Source organism: Crocuta crocuta, unplaced genomic scaffold, assembly GCF_008692635.1.
Source record: "Crocuta crocuta isolate KB4526 unplaced genomic scaffold, BGI_CrCroc_1.0 scaffold129, whole genome shotgun sequence".
In the NCBI taxonomy this organism is placed as follows: domain Eukaryota; kingdom Metazoa; phylum Chordata; class Mammalia; order Carnivora; family Hyaenidae; genus Crocuta; species Crocuta crocuta.
The window spans coordinates 14,930,229-14,945,998 of NW_027551571.1; the positions used below are offsets into that span (position 1 = coordinate 14,930,229).

General features: G+C 39.5%; 1 protein-coding gene across 1 annotated transcript in view; it reads right to left on the reverse strand.

Moving 5' to 3' along the window:
- Window positions 1-4,134: 4,134 nt before the first annotated feature.
- Window positions 4,135-15,770, reverse strand: part of APOB (apolipoprotein B) — a 39,017-nt gene continuing 27,381 nt past the window's right edge. Inside the window, exons 26-29 of the mRNA XM_077751056.1 lie at window positions 8,080-15,273; window positions 7,581-7,695; window positions 7,292-7,475; window positions 4,135-6,048 (exon numbers count right to left, since the gene is read on the reverse strand). Of these exons, the coding sequence (XP_077607182.1) occupies window positions 4,429-6,048; window positions 7,292-7,475; window positions 7,581-7,695; window positions 8,080-15,273 (9,113 nt within the window). The 3' untranslated portion in view covers window positions 4,135-4,428. The remainder of the gene's footprint in view (window positions 6,049-7,291; window positions 7,476-7,580; window positions 7,696-8,079; window positions 15,274-15,770) is intronic.

A 15,770-nucleotide genomic window follows, 5' to 3' on the forward strand; every position in this document is an offset into this window, starting at 1 on the left:
GAATAAGAAGTTAAGGGGGCTTTGCTCAGCTTACCAATAAAGGGGAATTGAGCTCCTCAACTAACCAGCCTTCAAGTGAAAAGCAAAGAAAATGTAGTTAGCTCTAAATGCATCTGGTGGGGCTCACTCCCAGTGAATTCATTAATTATAATATTGTGGGCACAACATGACTACTCTAGGCAGTTACTGGGAGTCAAACTAAAGCACACAACTTGATCATACTTCCAAAGTTCCAGGGACCTGGGCTGGGCTCCATGATTTCATTTCTTTCTTGGTTTGAAAGGTTGGCTATTGGTTTTATGGAAAGAATATCTGTGTTTATTGTAGGACTTTCCACATCATCTCATGGCATTTTTGTTTGTTTTTTGAGAGAAAGAGAGAGTGCATGCATGTGCTCGAAGCGGGGAAGTGCAGAGGGAAAGAGAGAATCTTAAGCAGGCTCCACGCCCAGTGCAGAGCCTGACACAAGGATTGGTTTCAAGAGTGTGAGATCATGACCTGAACTGAAATCAAGAGTTGGATGCTGTACTGACTGAGCCACCCAGTCCTCACAGTATGTTTTTAAAAGATTAATAATCTATAGCATACAGAGTTTCTATTTGTGATGATGAAAAAGTTTTGGAAATAGTGATAGCTGTACAACATTGTGAATGTAATTAATGCTCCTGAATGGTACACTTAAAAAATGATTAAAATGGCAACTTTCATGTTACATCTATTTCACCACAATTAAAAAATTGCAATAAAGTATTTCATTCCTGTTTTTCTTCTCGCAATAAATTTAAATTACTTCTTCAGAAAAAAAAAGACATATATGTTGGCCCAGTCTCAAGATAATACCTAATTAATTGCATGAGAAAAACAAACTCTTTGTTTTCTTAAGTTTCTAAAGACACTTAAAAGGTCATAAAATTAATACAATATTCAGTTAAAATTCTCCTTTGTCTCTCTTCCTTTGAATATTGTCTCTCTTGCCCACATTTGCAGCTTAATAGCCTGCTAGTTATTTCTGTTTGGGCACACCACGGCAACTTGAAAGTTACCATAGTTCCTTTTCAGCTGTGATAGTCTATGAGTCCATGTTTTTTTTTTTTTTTAATGTTTTATTTATTTCTAGGAGAGAGAGAGAGAGACAGCGTGAGCAGGGGAGGGTCAGAGAGAGAGGGAGTCACAGACTCTGAAACAGGCTCCAGGCTCCGAGCTGGCAGTCAGCACAGAGCCCGACGCGGGGCTCGAACCCACGAACCGCGAGATCATGACCTAAGCGAAAGTCGGACGCTTAACCGACTAAGCCACCCAGGCGCCCCTGTGAGTCCATGTTTTACACCAATAATCTGCCCCCAACACTTTCCTCCTGCTTCTGTTGATGCCCAATAGCTCCTACATATCATGCAGGTTCAAAATTTCACAACTCTCAAGGCTGCTTCACCCTTTCTTCTTCCTTACTCTTCTGGAGTCCACTGTACCCTCTTGTACCCTCTTGATTCCAGTGATTTACCAAGGCAGCTCCCTTTCTTACAGCTTTTGAACCCATCGCTTCTGTTCTAAACAATGAGCCCCTTGGTTCTATCATTTAGGCCTTCATGATGCTTCTTACATTCTATCCCTTCTCACCATGTCCGGCAACTATGACTTGGCTAAGGCACTCAGCATCTTTCATTCGGATCCTGGCACAGCTTCATATCCATATTCATCCCATTACAATTTATCCTGCATGAATTGTCCTATCAGTTTTCTTAAATCACAACTCCTATCACCCTTCCTGCTCCCAAACTGTCCTTGGATGCTTTTCCAGCAAAGAAATTACCACCTTTCACTCTGGCTTTTGAGCTCTCTGCAATATTGCCAGTCCCGCCTTTCCAATCTTGCCTCCCCTTGCTTTTCCTGTGCTCTGGCCACTGGATGATCCAGTGTCTCCCAAACACACCCAGCTATCCTTTCTTTCCTCGTGTTTTTCTTGATCTAGACTACCCTTTCTCCCTTATCACTTGTCAATGTATCTTCAAGATTCATTCCAACATTCTCCATGAAAACGTCTAGATTCTCGTTCTTTCCTATTATAAACCCTCATAGTTGCTTTGTTTATATCCATAAGGAGACAATACATTCCACCTATGATTGATAAATGGACAGATTCTAGGAACTGAATCCTAATCTACTCTCTAGATCCTTTGTGCTTAGTGTATAGAAGCATTTATGAATGTTTATTGAACTGGATAGGTCTCTTTGCCTCTATTCTATCTCCTTGCCATAATCTCATTTACATTATCACCTAATAATCATGGCACTTCTTTTCTGTACAACATTAAAGGTTGCAAAGCTCTTTTGCATTTATTATTTCAACTGACTTTTATGAACAGCCTTTCAAAGACAGGTAGGATAAACATTAGCCTTACTTTGTAGTTAAGAAAATAGGCTCGCAGAAGGGAAATAAGCTGTCCAAAGCTATAAGTAAATAAGGAATGTAGTCAGTAATTGAACCCAGAGGTGTGTCCTGATTTGTAGTAGAAGACCAAGGAAATCAAGCAAAGTTCAAGCCCTCCCAAGTATCCCCTATTCCAACTTTATGGCGCATAATGAAGATATTCTAAGCCATCCAGGAGCACTTCATAAAAGGGATACTAGTCAGGGAACTGAATAGGTCATATTGTGTGATTACATGATCATTTTGAGTTTGTGTTTATTCCTGCTCTCATGCTCTAGGTACAGATATTGTCATGTGAATACCAGAAACCTTGGACTCCTTGTTCCCCTCAAATTTAAGCCATAATTCAAGACCTCCTTTCAATTTGAACCCTTAGTACATTCTTACTACTCAGAGCTCATCAGGGAAACTCTTGTAGGACTATGCCTAGGACCACTCATGTGATGCCCTGGTACCTGGGCATAATTTTCCTCCTGCTATTACATTTGGAACTAAGCCTTCATATACCCACTCATTAATTTACTCAACTGTCTGTCCATTCATCCATCCATCTATCCATCCATCTGTCCATCCATCAGATGGACATCCATTGAATCAATGCCATCCATTGACTGATTATCCAACAGACTTTCCTTGAGTACAAGATTCATCACTACCATATATTCTACCTCCTTAGGGACTCTTTCTGGCTCCTCAGTTCCAAAAAATACCGGTAATATAGAAATAAGCTAATGTGCTTTTCTTTTACAGGTAATGCTTGTGTCTTTTAACAGTGAGCTTCACCAATGGAATGTGAAAACTTTATGAAATATGGTAGAGGTTGAAGGTATTTTGGGATCTAAAGGGTCTTTTCCGAACAAACCTCATACAGGACTTGAAGGGAATAGTAATCTCCCATTTTCTATTCCCTAAAGATCACACCTTTCTTTTGTTATTCAATACCATTAAAAGGAAAGGAAGAGCTAAACTTCCCAAAGATATTAGTGATGGTTGTCCTACATAGCTTCTTTGTAGCTTTCCCTTGGTAGCTTCCCTAGAGCTAAGCTTGGATGCTCTGACTGTGGGGTTGCCAGTGTTTAACAACAAGAGTTTGAGATAAGTGGATGTGGCAGGAATTTTTATTTTACTTGGGATTGTTAGATATTAAATATGGAGAAATGAGAAAATTCAAGAACATAAATGTGTGCTTGATCCCAGAAATGTTAGGAATACATATCCCCATGTCCCCTTTTCCACTCTTACTTTCTGTGCCTTGAATGGATCCTGCCTAAGCATCAGGGAGACTTCTGAGGTCCCTGATATCATGAAGCCCTGAGGGCCAGAACTTCCTAGCCATCCTTTTCTCCAATTCTGGCAGGCTGAGTGAGATAAGGAGCCTGTTGATTAATCTCAGTCCAGCAGACAGCCTTGCCTGGCAAAAACAGACTGGTGGGTAGGGAAGACTGTGCGGCACATGAAGACAAATGAGATGCTTCTTGGGATCAAATTATGTGAAAGCTCTTGCAAACAGTTTTTCCTTTTCAGTTGGTAAATACAATCCAATATCAGTTACCTTTTAATTTTTTTAGGTGGCAAAATATTTCCCTCCTCAAAGTCTTCCTTTCCCCTTTTATTGTATTACTCTAAAGTAAGTGTGTATTCTTCAACAGGTTTTGAAATGCCAGACATTGCTATCTTTTGATATGATTGAGCCAAAGTGAGTGCTATGATACACAATAAAGAATTCATTTATTTGTTTTCCCTCCCCCAAGTTTAGTAAAAGAACTCAGATCCTGATTTTCTTTAATTTGCAAAAAATGTTATTTCCCATAGTTCAGAGATTTTTAGCAATCTGATGCCAGCTCCAGTGCAGACCCAGTTCATATGTGCTTCTGTTTATAGTCAACTGCTTGTCACAAGGCTGGCTCACTGTATAGTTATATTAATACATACAATTTGAGTTTTTCCCCTACTATATGAGAGTTTGATAGGAACAGAAGAATAAATGAGAATTGCATTTAAAATTAGAAGGTGATAGTAAATTCTCCTGGAGAAACTTTTATGTAAGGGATCATGTTATTGAATGTGGCCGATTGTAGCTCTTTCAGTAATTCAATGATATATCTCAAAAACATGTGGTATTTTTGAGTGGACAGGTCAATCAATCTTTTGGACTCAGTAATGAATTTTTCATAGTAATCAGAGAGCTGGTCTGAAAAATCCTGTAGTTTATATCTGAACTGCTGGTGGTAATCAGAAATGATTTCCTTCAATGCAGTGGCCTGGCTTTTAATTGTTTCCTGAGCATTGGTAGAAAGCTCTGCAATCTTCTCTTTCCCTTTTCCATCTGCATCAGTAAGGATGCTAAGGTATTCCTGGATATCTTTCTGCACAAACTGCTCAATTTGATTTGAGAGTTGGGAAACCAAACCAGCAGCACCGATAGTGTATTCGGAATGGAAGTCCATAAGGACATCCACTGGTTTCTCGATCAAGCTGATGATCATTTTTTCAAGTTCATAATACCTCTCTGTCCAGATGACCATACTTGGATCAACATATTCTTTGTGAAGATCCTTTATGAGCTGATGGAGCTGTTGAGAAATTTTCCGAAGTTGGTTTTCAACAAGTTCATTAAACTTGTTAAAGACAATTTTCAGGAATTCAAAAACAAATGGAATATATTTTTTGAAGATTATGTTGATCATGTGTTGAATATCATTAATGAGATAAGTAAATTTCTTTTCCTTTAAGCGTTGAATTTCTTCTTCTATCTCTTGGAAAACTCTTTCTAAATATATCTTAAGATTACTTAGCATCTCTGTAGTCTTGATAGACTGAAGGTTATTAAATGCATTCTGGAGCTCTTGTGATAAAGATTTCAACAGTCTCCCAAACTCCAAGATTACATTTCTTAGTTTATAGCTCTCTGAATTAAAAGAAAATTTAATCTCTATGTCCTTGATTAACTCAGATTTCTCCATCAGGTCTTGGAAATAGGAAAACAGTATTTCTAACCCACTATGGATTTTTGAATATACCTGTGATAGCACCTGCCCTACTTCCTTCATGACCATAGTGAGGAGTTCATCTCTCGAGTATGTCCCGGCTTTTCCTGGGAGCTGGAATCTGGTGAACTTTAGAAAGTCAATCAATGAGTCAATCTGATGACTGATTACGTCTTTGTATTCCTCAGTGACTCCCATTAGTCTGTCAAACACCTTATTCTGGAGTCCCTGGAAATCAGTTTGGCCCTCCTGAGCCAACAGCTCATGGTACAGATCCTGGGCCTTGTCCTTCCACTGTTGGTAGGTTTGAGTGGTGCCTCTGGCTACCCGTTGGAGCCTCATCTCCACCTCATCAATCTGCCTCGTGGTGCCTTGATAGGCCCACTCCACACTGTTCTGCAGATTTCTTCTCAGTTTTAAAGAAGCATCTCTCATATCGAGTCCTGTGTGTGCTTGGTGGTACTTGTTGGCATAGTCATAAAGGACACCCGTGGCCTTAGGCACATTGTCTTTAAGAGAGCTTAGTAGTTCAGACACTGCCTCTTCTTCCCAGCTGACTTTGATCTGACTTTTATCATCGGATTCCTGGTACCTCCACTCAGTTTTGAATATGTTGAGTTTTTTATCTAGAGAGTACTAAAACCAAAAAAAAAAAAAAAAAAGGATGAAAAGAACATGTTTTCAATTATCCTGATTACATAATATACTACAGTGAAACTTCATTAGCAGTTAAAAGTAAAGATCAGAGGATCTTTCATATTCTGAAGGGGGTTTATCTTTCATATGTCAGTTCATGTGTTTGACTTACGGTTAAACAAGTTCACTGTTGTTAATTCCTCTTTATCATATGCTCCATAAAGAATAAAATTATGCATGGCATTTACACAGTAACACTTAACATTAAGGCCTTCTTAGAACTGAAAATTATGAAAGAGGGAGGAGGAGGGGGGAGGAGGAAGGAGGATGCAGAGGGGAAGGAGGAGGATGGCAAGGAGGAGGGGAAGGGAGAAGAGGAGGAAAAAGTGGAGAAAGACAGAGGAGAAGGCTAATTCAGAGAAAGGAGAAGTAGGAAAAAGGAAAAAGTCCAGAGATGATCTAGCAGAGTCCTAGAATACCAGTATCAGGAGCCATTCATTCTCCAAACCTATGACAAACTTTAGCAATAGAACCTGATGGCTGCTTCTTCTCTACTAATAGCATCTTTGATTTGGCCCAGCAGAGCTTGTAGAGTACATGAGAGAAATTTGGCATATCTCAGCTAACACTTCTATTGTGGGGAAGAATTCTGAAACCTCAAATACTTTGGAAACCATTATTTGAAAACTGTATTCAGTACATAGCAGAATTTGCTCATGATTTAGGTGATGGGACATAATCTTATCTTTCTTTTTGTTTAAACTTTTAAAATGTTTGTTTATTTTTGAGAGAGAGAAAGTGAGCGAGAGAGAAAACACAAGCAGGGGAGGGGCAGAGAGAGAGGGAGACACAGAATCTGAAGTTGGCTCCAGGCCTGCTGTCAGCACAGAGCCTGACATGGGGCTCAAACTCACAAACTACAAGATCGTGACCTGAGCCAAAGTCAGATGCTTAACTGACTGAGCCATCCAGGTGCTCCATAACCTCATCTTTATAAATATTCCAAAAAGTAATAAAATGATAGTGGAAATAGGGTATTGTGTGTACATCTAATAATTACAATCAATAAAATCATTGTAATACATTCTGGAGAATAGTTTCTTAGAGAAAAAGTTCAACCTACTCACTGCTTGGTTTCCTCTACTTTGGGAAAGCCCTGAGAGAATACTTCACATTGAGTGGAATTGAATGGCCAAATTCTCTACTCACTCTTGGGGTGTGTAACACATTAGATGGGACTCACCTGAGGGCGGTAGTACAAGTTCCATTTCAAAGTATTGTTATTGTCTTCCAAGTCCAAGGCCACAGTGCCTATGGCTGGGGAGGCCACCAAGGAGGAGAGGCTATTCTTACTTAGTTGGTAGTGCAGATGAACATCAGTGAATGTTGGGCTGGTGATGTCAAGGCGAATTTCTTCTTTCCAGTCCCTGAAAGAAGAAAAGCAGATGAGCCATTGTGAAAAGGGTATGGAGATGGAAAAAAAAAATCAGAATGATTTGAAAAGGCATGAGATTTCCATAAAAGTTCCATACTGAAGTCCTTGATATTTGTAATCTTCTTTATATTCTGCACTGATGTCACGGTGTGCAAATGTTCCCTTTGTCCTATAGAATAATACGCCATCTTCAATTTTGTGTGTTCCCACAACTGTAGAGGAGAGAGGTTATATTTTGTTAGATTAGTAACTGCTGGACATAGTATTTTCATTGTGAAAGCCAAGAGAATTCTACCTTAACTATATACTTTACATATTTGAAACATGCAACCCACATTTAAGAAGAAATAGAAGGAGATATGATTGGTCCTAAAAAATAATCACAGAAAAAAAATATTTTCTTTGAATCGATTCCCTTTGAATGTCAGTAGATTTTCTACAGGGTGGTTTTTGTATGTGGGGTATATATCTTTCTTTTTAAAATTTTGCTATGGAGAGTCATTGTGCTTCCAGTCATATACAATATGTACTTATTTATTCACAACTCTCATTGCAAATATATAGCATCTAGAAGAGGAGTCAGGACATTTTCTTACCATTTAGATCATATTCCAGGAACTGAATGGTTGAACTGCATGTAGAATTCAGGAATGTTTCAATGTATTCTACTTTGTTTTTCAAACCAGTGCTCCAAGTAGCATTATACAGGGGAGAAGCCACTCCAAAGTGTGCAGTCAGCGCTCCAAAGGAAGGAATGAAAATTCCAGCAGGTACAGAGAACTTAATGGAAGGAATTTCAATAGTCTGCTCAGGGAAGGTAATGGCTGGCAACTCAAAGTCTGCAATCTTGTTGGCCACCTCATTTAGATACCCAACAGCACTGCCAACTGAAATACTTTTTGGAAGGGTGAATTGGGACACAGTTAACTGAGATGCAGGTACAGTTATTTCAAAAAAAGGAACAGAGGCATCTTCTGGTTCAGAATATTTTGTTAACACATCAACTTGGGGGAATTTCACTTTGGGTAGTATTGGTATATTGAGGGCAAATGGCAAAGTGCTTAGCTTCTTGTAGATTTTTATTTCACTGAAATCAAATGTGTAGGATGGAACCTGAAGATCAGTAAATGGGACTTGGAATGTAGGTATCACAAGACCTGAATTTAGTCCATTTAATTTCAGTCTGGGAATAATGAATTTATCGGCCAATTCTTGCACAGGGACAGAGAAATGATAGCCATTGGGGTTTTTGGTGTACACGAGGGAAGTCGAAGCATGAAGATGCTGTTTTCTATCAATGCTGGTGGTTACATCTAGCTTTAGGAGGTCCCATAAGCTCTTGTCATAAACTGGTAGGGCAATGTCTTTGAGGAACCATAGGGACACTTTTAAGGAACTTGCAATGTCAAGGCGTGCCTCTTTTTGGTCATTGGAAAGGTGTACATTGTTCTGGAAAAACCCAGAATGAACCTGGACCTCACTTTTCCAGCTAACCTTCTGATTCTCAGAGTTAGCACTCAGGGACACATCCTGGCCAAGGTAATTGATATCAAGGAGGGAATTGGGCTGACTTGCACGGACCTGAACAAGGGCTGACATTTTCCATGGGGAGAGTTCTAGGGTGGCTTTGCTTGTTTGCTCTCCAGATGTTAAAAAGCCCTCTAGCTGTAAATGGTTTTTTGTATTGTGTTCCCAGATGGCATAGATACGTCGGATAGTGGCTTCTCCAGCAAAATTTTCTTTTACTTCAAGGTTCCAGATACCATCGACTTTGGAAGCCCCTTGCAGCTTCACTGAAGACCTAGTACTCTTGGAATTCAAATAAGTGCTGGCCTCACTGGCAATAATTCCAGAATATTCCTGTGAAAGGACTGAACCCTTGGTATCTCCTTTGAAAGATGATTCAATGGAAAAGTAAGAGGTAAGGCCTTCTAAGATGAGTTTGTGGTCAACTGCCCCCTTAGCAGTAGAGTACAGGTTGGGGGAATTGAAATCATATGTTAATTCAATGGATGAAGAGACGGTAGGCTTTGACTTGGTATTTCCATTAAGTTCTTGTTTGAAATTCATTCTCAAAGTGGGAATTTGGACTTTTGCAGATGTTGTCACTGATGCTTCCATGGCTTTCTTGGTCAAACTAATAGTACTGTCATGATTGCCTTCCATGAATTTGTTACTCAGAGACAAAGCTGTGGCTAGCTTCAAGCCTCTTTCTCTTGTCAAACTTGAGGTGCCTTCTAATTTGTACTGCAGTGCATCAATGACAGAAGAAGAGGAAGTAAGGAAATGGGCAACAATATCTGACTGGTTATAAAGTCCAGCATTGGTATTCAGCGTGATGACACTTGACTTAAAGGAAAAATCATAGGTAATATTGCCCATGGCTGGAATTAAAATATTGTTTGGGATACTCAATGCCTGGAAATCTTTCACATAAAAAGGAATTGGGATGGAATACTGGTCTTTGTTTTTCTTATACTGAGCCTTTACATTTAAATCAAATGATTGCTTTCTTGTCTTTAAGAATTCCTTCAAGCCGGTTTTTTCCCATAAGGAGAAATCTTTCACCTGAGGAATTGTGAATACTGTGTAAGGTAGAGTCATTTCAGGAATTGTTAAAGGAATGTTCAGGAAATCCAGATTGGCTTCTCCATTTATTCCTACATGGGCCTCAATGGTGTTCTCATTGTTTCCAGCAGAGAAATTTTGATGGTATTTATACTGATTGAACCTGGCACTTGCTTGCCAGCTTGCTTGCTGGGCCCTAGGACTCAAAAACAGTGCATAATTATTCAGAAAGTCCACCTTACCTATCAATTTTAATGGAAAACTAACTTTCAAATTCCCCTCATTTTTCATGGATGCAGTAATCTCAAATGGCTGTGCTGTAAAGAAGAGAGAATTTTTCAAAGTTCCAATAACTTTTCCATTTAAATGAGCGTCATGATTGCCAGTTATCTCCGCCTTCCATTCTCCAAGCAATGCTGTGCCTTTAGCAGCTAGAACACTGCGGCCCACATACTGGGATTCAACCTGTGACTGGATTTCAAATTTAGAAAAGTCGAGGAAGCCAGATTCATAAGCCAAGTTTTGGCTTAATCTTAGGTGTTTGCTATTGATCTTATTAGACAATCCAAAGGAAGTGATGGGTCCTTCCACAGTAAAGCTAACTTGTGATTCATGTGCCCCTTCATCTGAGAATGTCTGGCATGCCCATTTCCATGACCCTTTTCCAGAAGAAGTCCATGCTATGTGTCTAGCTTCCAACAGGGTTTTTATTTTATTATGCAGCTCAGCCTGGCTGGAGAAGTCCAATTTGGGGATGTTTAATTTGTGGAAGTACTTTGTGTTGCTCTCCAGAGTAAGCTGATTGTTTATCCTGAGAAGCATACCATTACTAAATTCCAGTGTATTTTTTTCTGTGTGTAAACCTGCCACTGTATTTGATTTTCCCTCAATGGCATTTCCATAAAACAGCACTTCACTCTCATGCTCTGTTTTCAGGTACATGCTGGAGAACTTCATGGATTGCTTCATAACTGGTGGATTAATATTAGGGTCTGAAAGCTGTGCATTGGCTTGAAAATCAAAATTGAGAACTTCTAATTTGGACTCTCCTTTGGCAGTGATGGAAGCTGCGATCTCTGCCTTGTTCCCCGAAGTAGTTACATTCTGAATGTTGGCATTTGCATCTAATATGAGAAAGGGAGACTGGATTTTCAAAATGCCATGCAGCTTGCCAAAAGAAGGGACTTCAACTGTGTGTGCCAGGTGGGGAAGCTGGAATTCTGGTATGTGAAGGTCAAGAGTTTGATAATTTTTTAAATCGAGATTTGGAATTACGAATTCTGGAATTGTGATTTCCGGAAAATGGAAGTCTGGCACAGTGATTCCAGCAAGAATGGTGTCTAGCCCCTTCAGGTGCCCCAGGTAAATTTCTGGAACTGGCCACTGCAGCTCACTGGACAGCATTTGGTCAATGGTTCTGATGATCTTTGCTTTTATTTCTATCAAGTCAATTGTAAAGGAAGGAACATGGAAGGTATTAAGGATGGTAAACTCTGGTGTGGCAATCCTGGATGGGATTTTTATATCATTCAAACTTTTGAAGTTGATCTGAACTGATGGAATCTTTAAATCTGTCAGGGGGACTATGAAGTCAGGAGTCTGATATGTAGCCTCCTGAAGAGCACGGAGACTGACTTCAAAGGCATGGATGGTCCCAAAGATGGTCTGGATTTCAGGAATAGTGAACCCTTTTTCTACCAGTGCTTTCAGGTTTTCAGCCCAGTCTTGGAGAGAATACTGTTCTGCAAAGTCACTAAGGTTCTTAGCAGCAAGAGTCCACCAATCAGAAATATAAGTGACAAGTGTGCTGTAAACCTGGCCTACCAGGGACAGGTATCGCTGAATTTCCTGCTGAATGTCCATTTGATACACTCTGTCTCGTATATCTTCCAGAGTCTCTTGGAATTTGGCTTTCATGGAAGTTAAAGATACTGAACTTAAAGCCTCCTGTAACCAATCAAAGAATAAGGTTATATGGATGTCCTTCATGTTTTCCAGATGGACTAAGACCATGGCCTTGATGTCCTCCACAAACAGTGGTAGTGCTTTAGCTTTCTTTGGAAGTTCCAGGGCCTGAATTTCATCATTGATTCTCTGAGTCACTTCACGGATTTTGTTATTGGTTTCATCTACAAACTGGTGATAATCAAATGACCTTAATTTCTTTATCAACATATCAAGGAATCTGTTTACTTCTTCAATGATTTTTTTAAAAGACAGTTCTTTAAATTGCTTGATAGCATCATCAATAAGCCTAACAAATTTCTCAAAGTGATCTTTTATCTTAACTTGTTGTAGGATATTACTTAGCTGCTGAACAGTCTTCTCCAAATTATATTCATTGGCCAATTGTACTGATGCATCCATTAAACCCTGGATGTGTTGGTCTATTTTATACATCTTAATTAACTTATGGACCTCGGCTCCAAAAGCATTGATTTTCTCAGCTACTACAAAATCTTCCATGAGATGGATAACATAGTATTTGATGTGCTCAATAATTTCTTTTATTCTTTGAAATGGAATTGTAGTTCTCAGCTTATATAAAAGAACTCTGACATCCGTAGCCTCAACCTGTTGTTTTAACTGTTCAGCAAGGTGCTGCATGTCTATATTCTGAATCTGTGTCTTGAGCTGTTGCAATTTTTCTTGCATCTGGATTCTGATTTGGTACTTAGTATCCACATTTCGAATCCATGATGCAGTACTACTTCCAATTCTGTTAAAATCAATCTTTTCAATAAACAAATATAAGTCATGGATTGTTTTTACTAAATTTACATGGATATGGTAATGGTCATCAAGAGTTTTCAATATTTCAATGATTCGATCAATAATCTCAGCAATTGCTGTTTTAAAATCATGTAAATCATAATTATCTTCAATATACTGATCAAATTGTATCACATATGTTTGTAGTTGAGATAGTTTTTCATTAAAGTCGATTATGGTATTGTTCAATGCAATTTTTAGATCATTTTCTGTCATCCTATATTTTTTTGTGAAAGCAGTTAGTTTTTCCTTGGCACTCGCAACTTGACTCTCCCAATTTAATGCATTCAGATAATCATTAACTTGCTGTGGGAATTTATCCAAGGCGTCTCTGTATCTCATCACAAATTGATCAATATTGATGACTTTCAATTCTCTCTGTATGGTTTCCAGTGCTGTTATAATGACCATTCGTTTCTCCTCAAAATATTCTGGCAGGATTTTAAAGAATGGGAGGTTGATGGTGTGAACATCTTGATTCTTATCATATTTTACAAAAGAAACAATAGTGAATTCTTGGGGCTGATCAATAGCATCCCTCATCCCTAAAGCATCAATTATGTTGGTGGGTTCACTGAGGAAAAATGGCACTTGAATCGAGAAGTCCAGCATGGCAAAATCAGCCAGGGCTTGTCCGCTAAGCTCCACACCAACTTTGTCTTTGGTATTGTAAGAACTGAAGTCCTGGTTGTATTCATTTTTGTTCAGCTGGATCTTGAGTTTGCAGTTGGTGGTCTGCTCAGCCAGAGTGAGCAGGGCATTGACTTTGTGATCAAGAGCAGTACTGATGCTGCTCTTCAATGGGAGATGGTGACTTGTGGATCCTTTGTAATCATGAGAGAGAGTAAGGGCCAGAGGCTCTGCTTTCAACAGGAATTTGCTATACAGCTGCCCAGTATGCTCTCCCCAGAAACTCAGTTTCCCATTGCCATTTGTATGTGCATCAACGGTCATTGTAAATGGCGTCATCACAGAGTGAAAAATGTTGCTGAAATGGAGTGTGTCCGAATTGTAGTTTGTACTGATGTCAATGGCTGAAGCCAGCCCAGCGATGTTTGTGTTGAGCCGATGGCTGAACTCTGTACCCTGCACTTTAGCTACAGTGTCTGTCTTATAACTTGCGGATAAGTCAGCATAAGAAATGGTGTAGATGTGTTTTATTTCATTATTTTGGTAGACTCCTTTTATGTTCCCACCTACATTCAGCTTCAGGGGCTCTAGCCGTAATTTCCCACTGTTGGTCAGATCCAGAGCGCTGAATTTCAGGTCATTGTTTAAAGTAGTTACAAGTGAATAGGGCTGTAGCTGTAAGTTAAAATTTTGCTTATAAAACTTGTCAGAGCTATAAATGTTGTCAAGTTTGGAAGAGAAGTCCAGTGATAACCCTGCAATATTCAGGTTGTTTGTGTAGTCAAGCTTCATTTCAGCATAGGAGCCCATCATGTCATTTGAAAGCTTAAGTCCCTCCTGGCTGATTTTGAAGTTGAAGATATTTTTGCTGTCAACACCCAAAATCATGGCCTGATAAGCACTTCCCAAGGATATCTCTGTGAGGGCAGCTTTTCCATCTAGACTGAATTTTGCATTGTGTTCCCTGAAGCGGCCATTCATTGTTAGTCTCACAGATGCCCCAGAGGGGCCAAGCGCTGCATTCACCTCATTCTCCAGCACCAGTGGACTATACCTCAAGTTGCTCATTGCACTGGTAGACATTCCATCTCGGGCAATCCTTAGTGTTGCTTTGTGAACACCACTATTAGTTTTGTCCGTGCCCAAAATATCAGCATTTAATTCAAGGCCATGGGAATTGAGCGTTCCAGAAAGTAGGGTGAAGAATCTCAATGACTTGTAATCAGCCTGATATTCAGAACGTAGCAATGCATTTTGCTTAGAGAAGGTGAGATCCACTTTGTTAGAAGTGGCAAAGTCCTCGTACTTCCCATCCGTGTCAGATTTCACAGTCAGCTCATAGTTCTCATATTTTAGGGAAGCAGTATTTTTAACAATGCCACCTTGCAGATCCGAGGTGGAGGTTAAGGAGACAATTCCATCCTCATATCTTCCTATTATTTGGTTGGTTCCCTGGAGGTAGGAGGAGTTAAACCTCAGGTTGGACTCTCCACTTAACTGGCCAGTGGTAGAATCCCTCTGATAAGAAAGACCATATGTGCCTTTGGCATGTAACGAAGAGACTCTGAACTGCCCATCAATCTTGACTTCCTTGACATACAAGTGATGTTTCTTTTTTGAGTCCACATGTACTGACGCAGACATCTGAGGTCCCCAGGCACTAGAAGCATCAAATGTTAGCAAGCTTTTGGAGACTGGATTATTTCTAATTTTTTCTGTGTGACTGAATACCATCTTTGAATCCAGAAATTTGTGGTGTAGAGACCCATCATATGATAATGTGAATGTGTTCCTGCGGTCATAGGTTGTTTCTCCAGATCCTGACATAAAAATTAAAACACATTAGTTAAATTAAGTAATAAAATTTCCAGACCAATTTCTATGTTCAGAGTCTTCAAATAATCAAGTCCTCCCCACCCCGCCGCCCAACCAAAGTAAATAAACTTCCACTGATCTGGGTTAGTTGTGCAAGTCTCCTCCATCAGTATCACAAACATAAAATAGGACAGCAAAAGACTTCCCTGACCACTGCAACCTTGTTGGGTTCCCTTATCAAGTGCTTCTCTGTGCCTTATACTTCTCTACTTCTCTACTATACCCTATCATAGCACCTCCTACATTGAATTTTCATTGCCAGTTTAGCCGTCTGCTTTCTATGTTACTGCCCTAGTAGGATACTTGGTACATAGTATATGCTTAAATAAATACTTCTATTAGTTGAATAAATGAATCGGCTTCTAAGTTTATTATCTGTAATAAAGCCAAGTCTTTTCCTTCCCAGAGGAAGCTATCCCTCCAGAGCCTGTGATGAATTAGT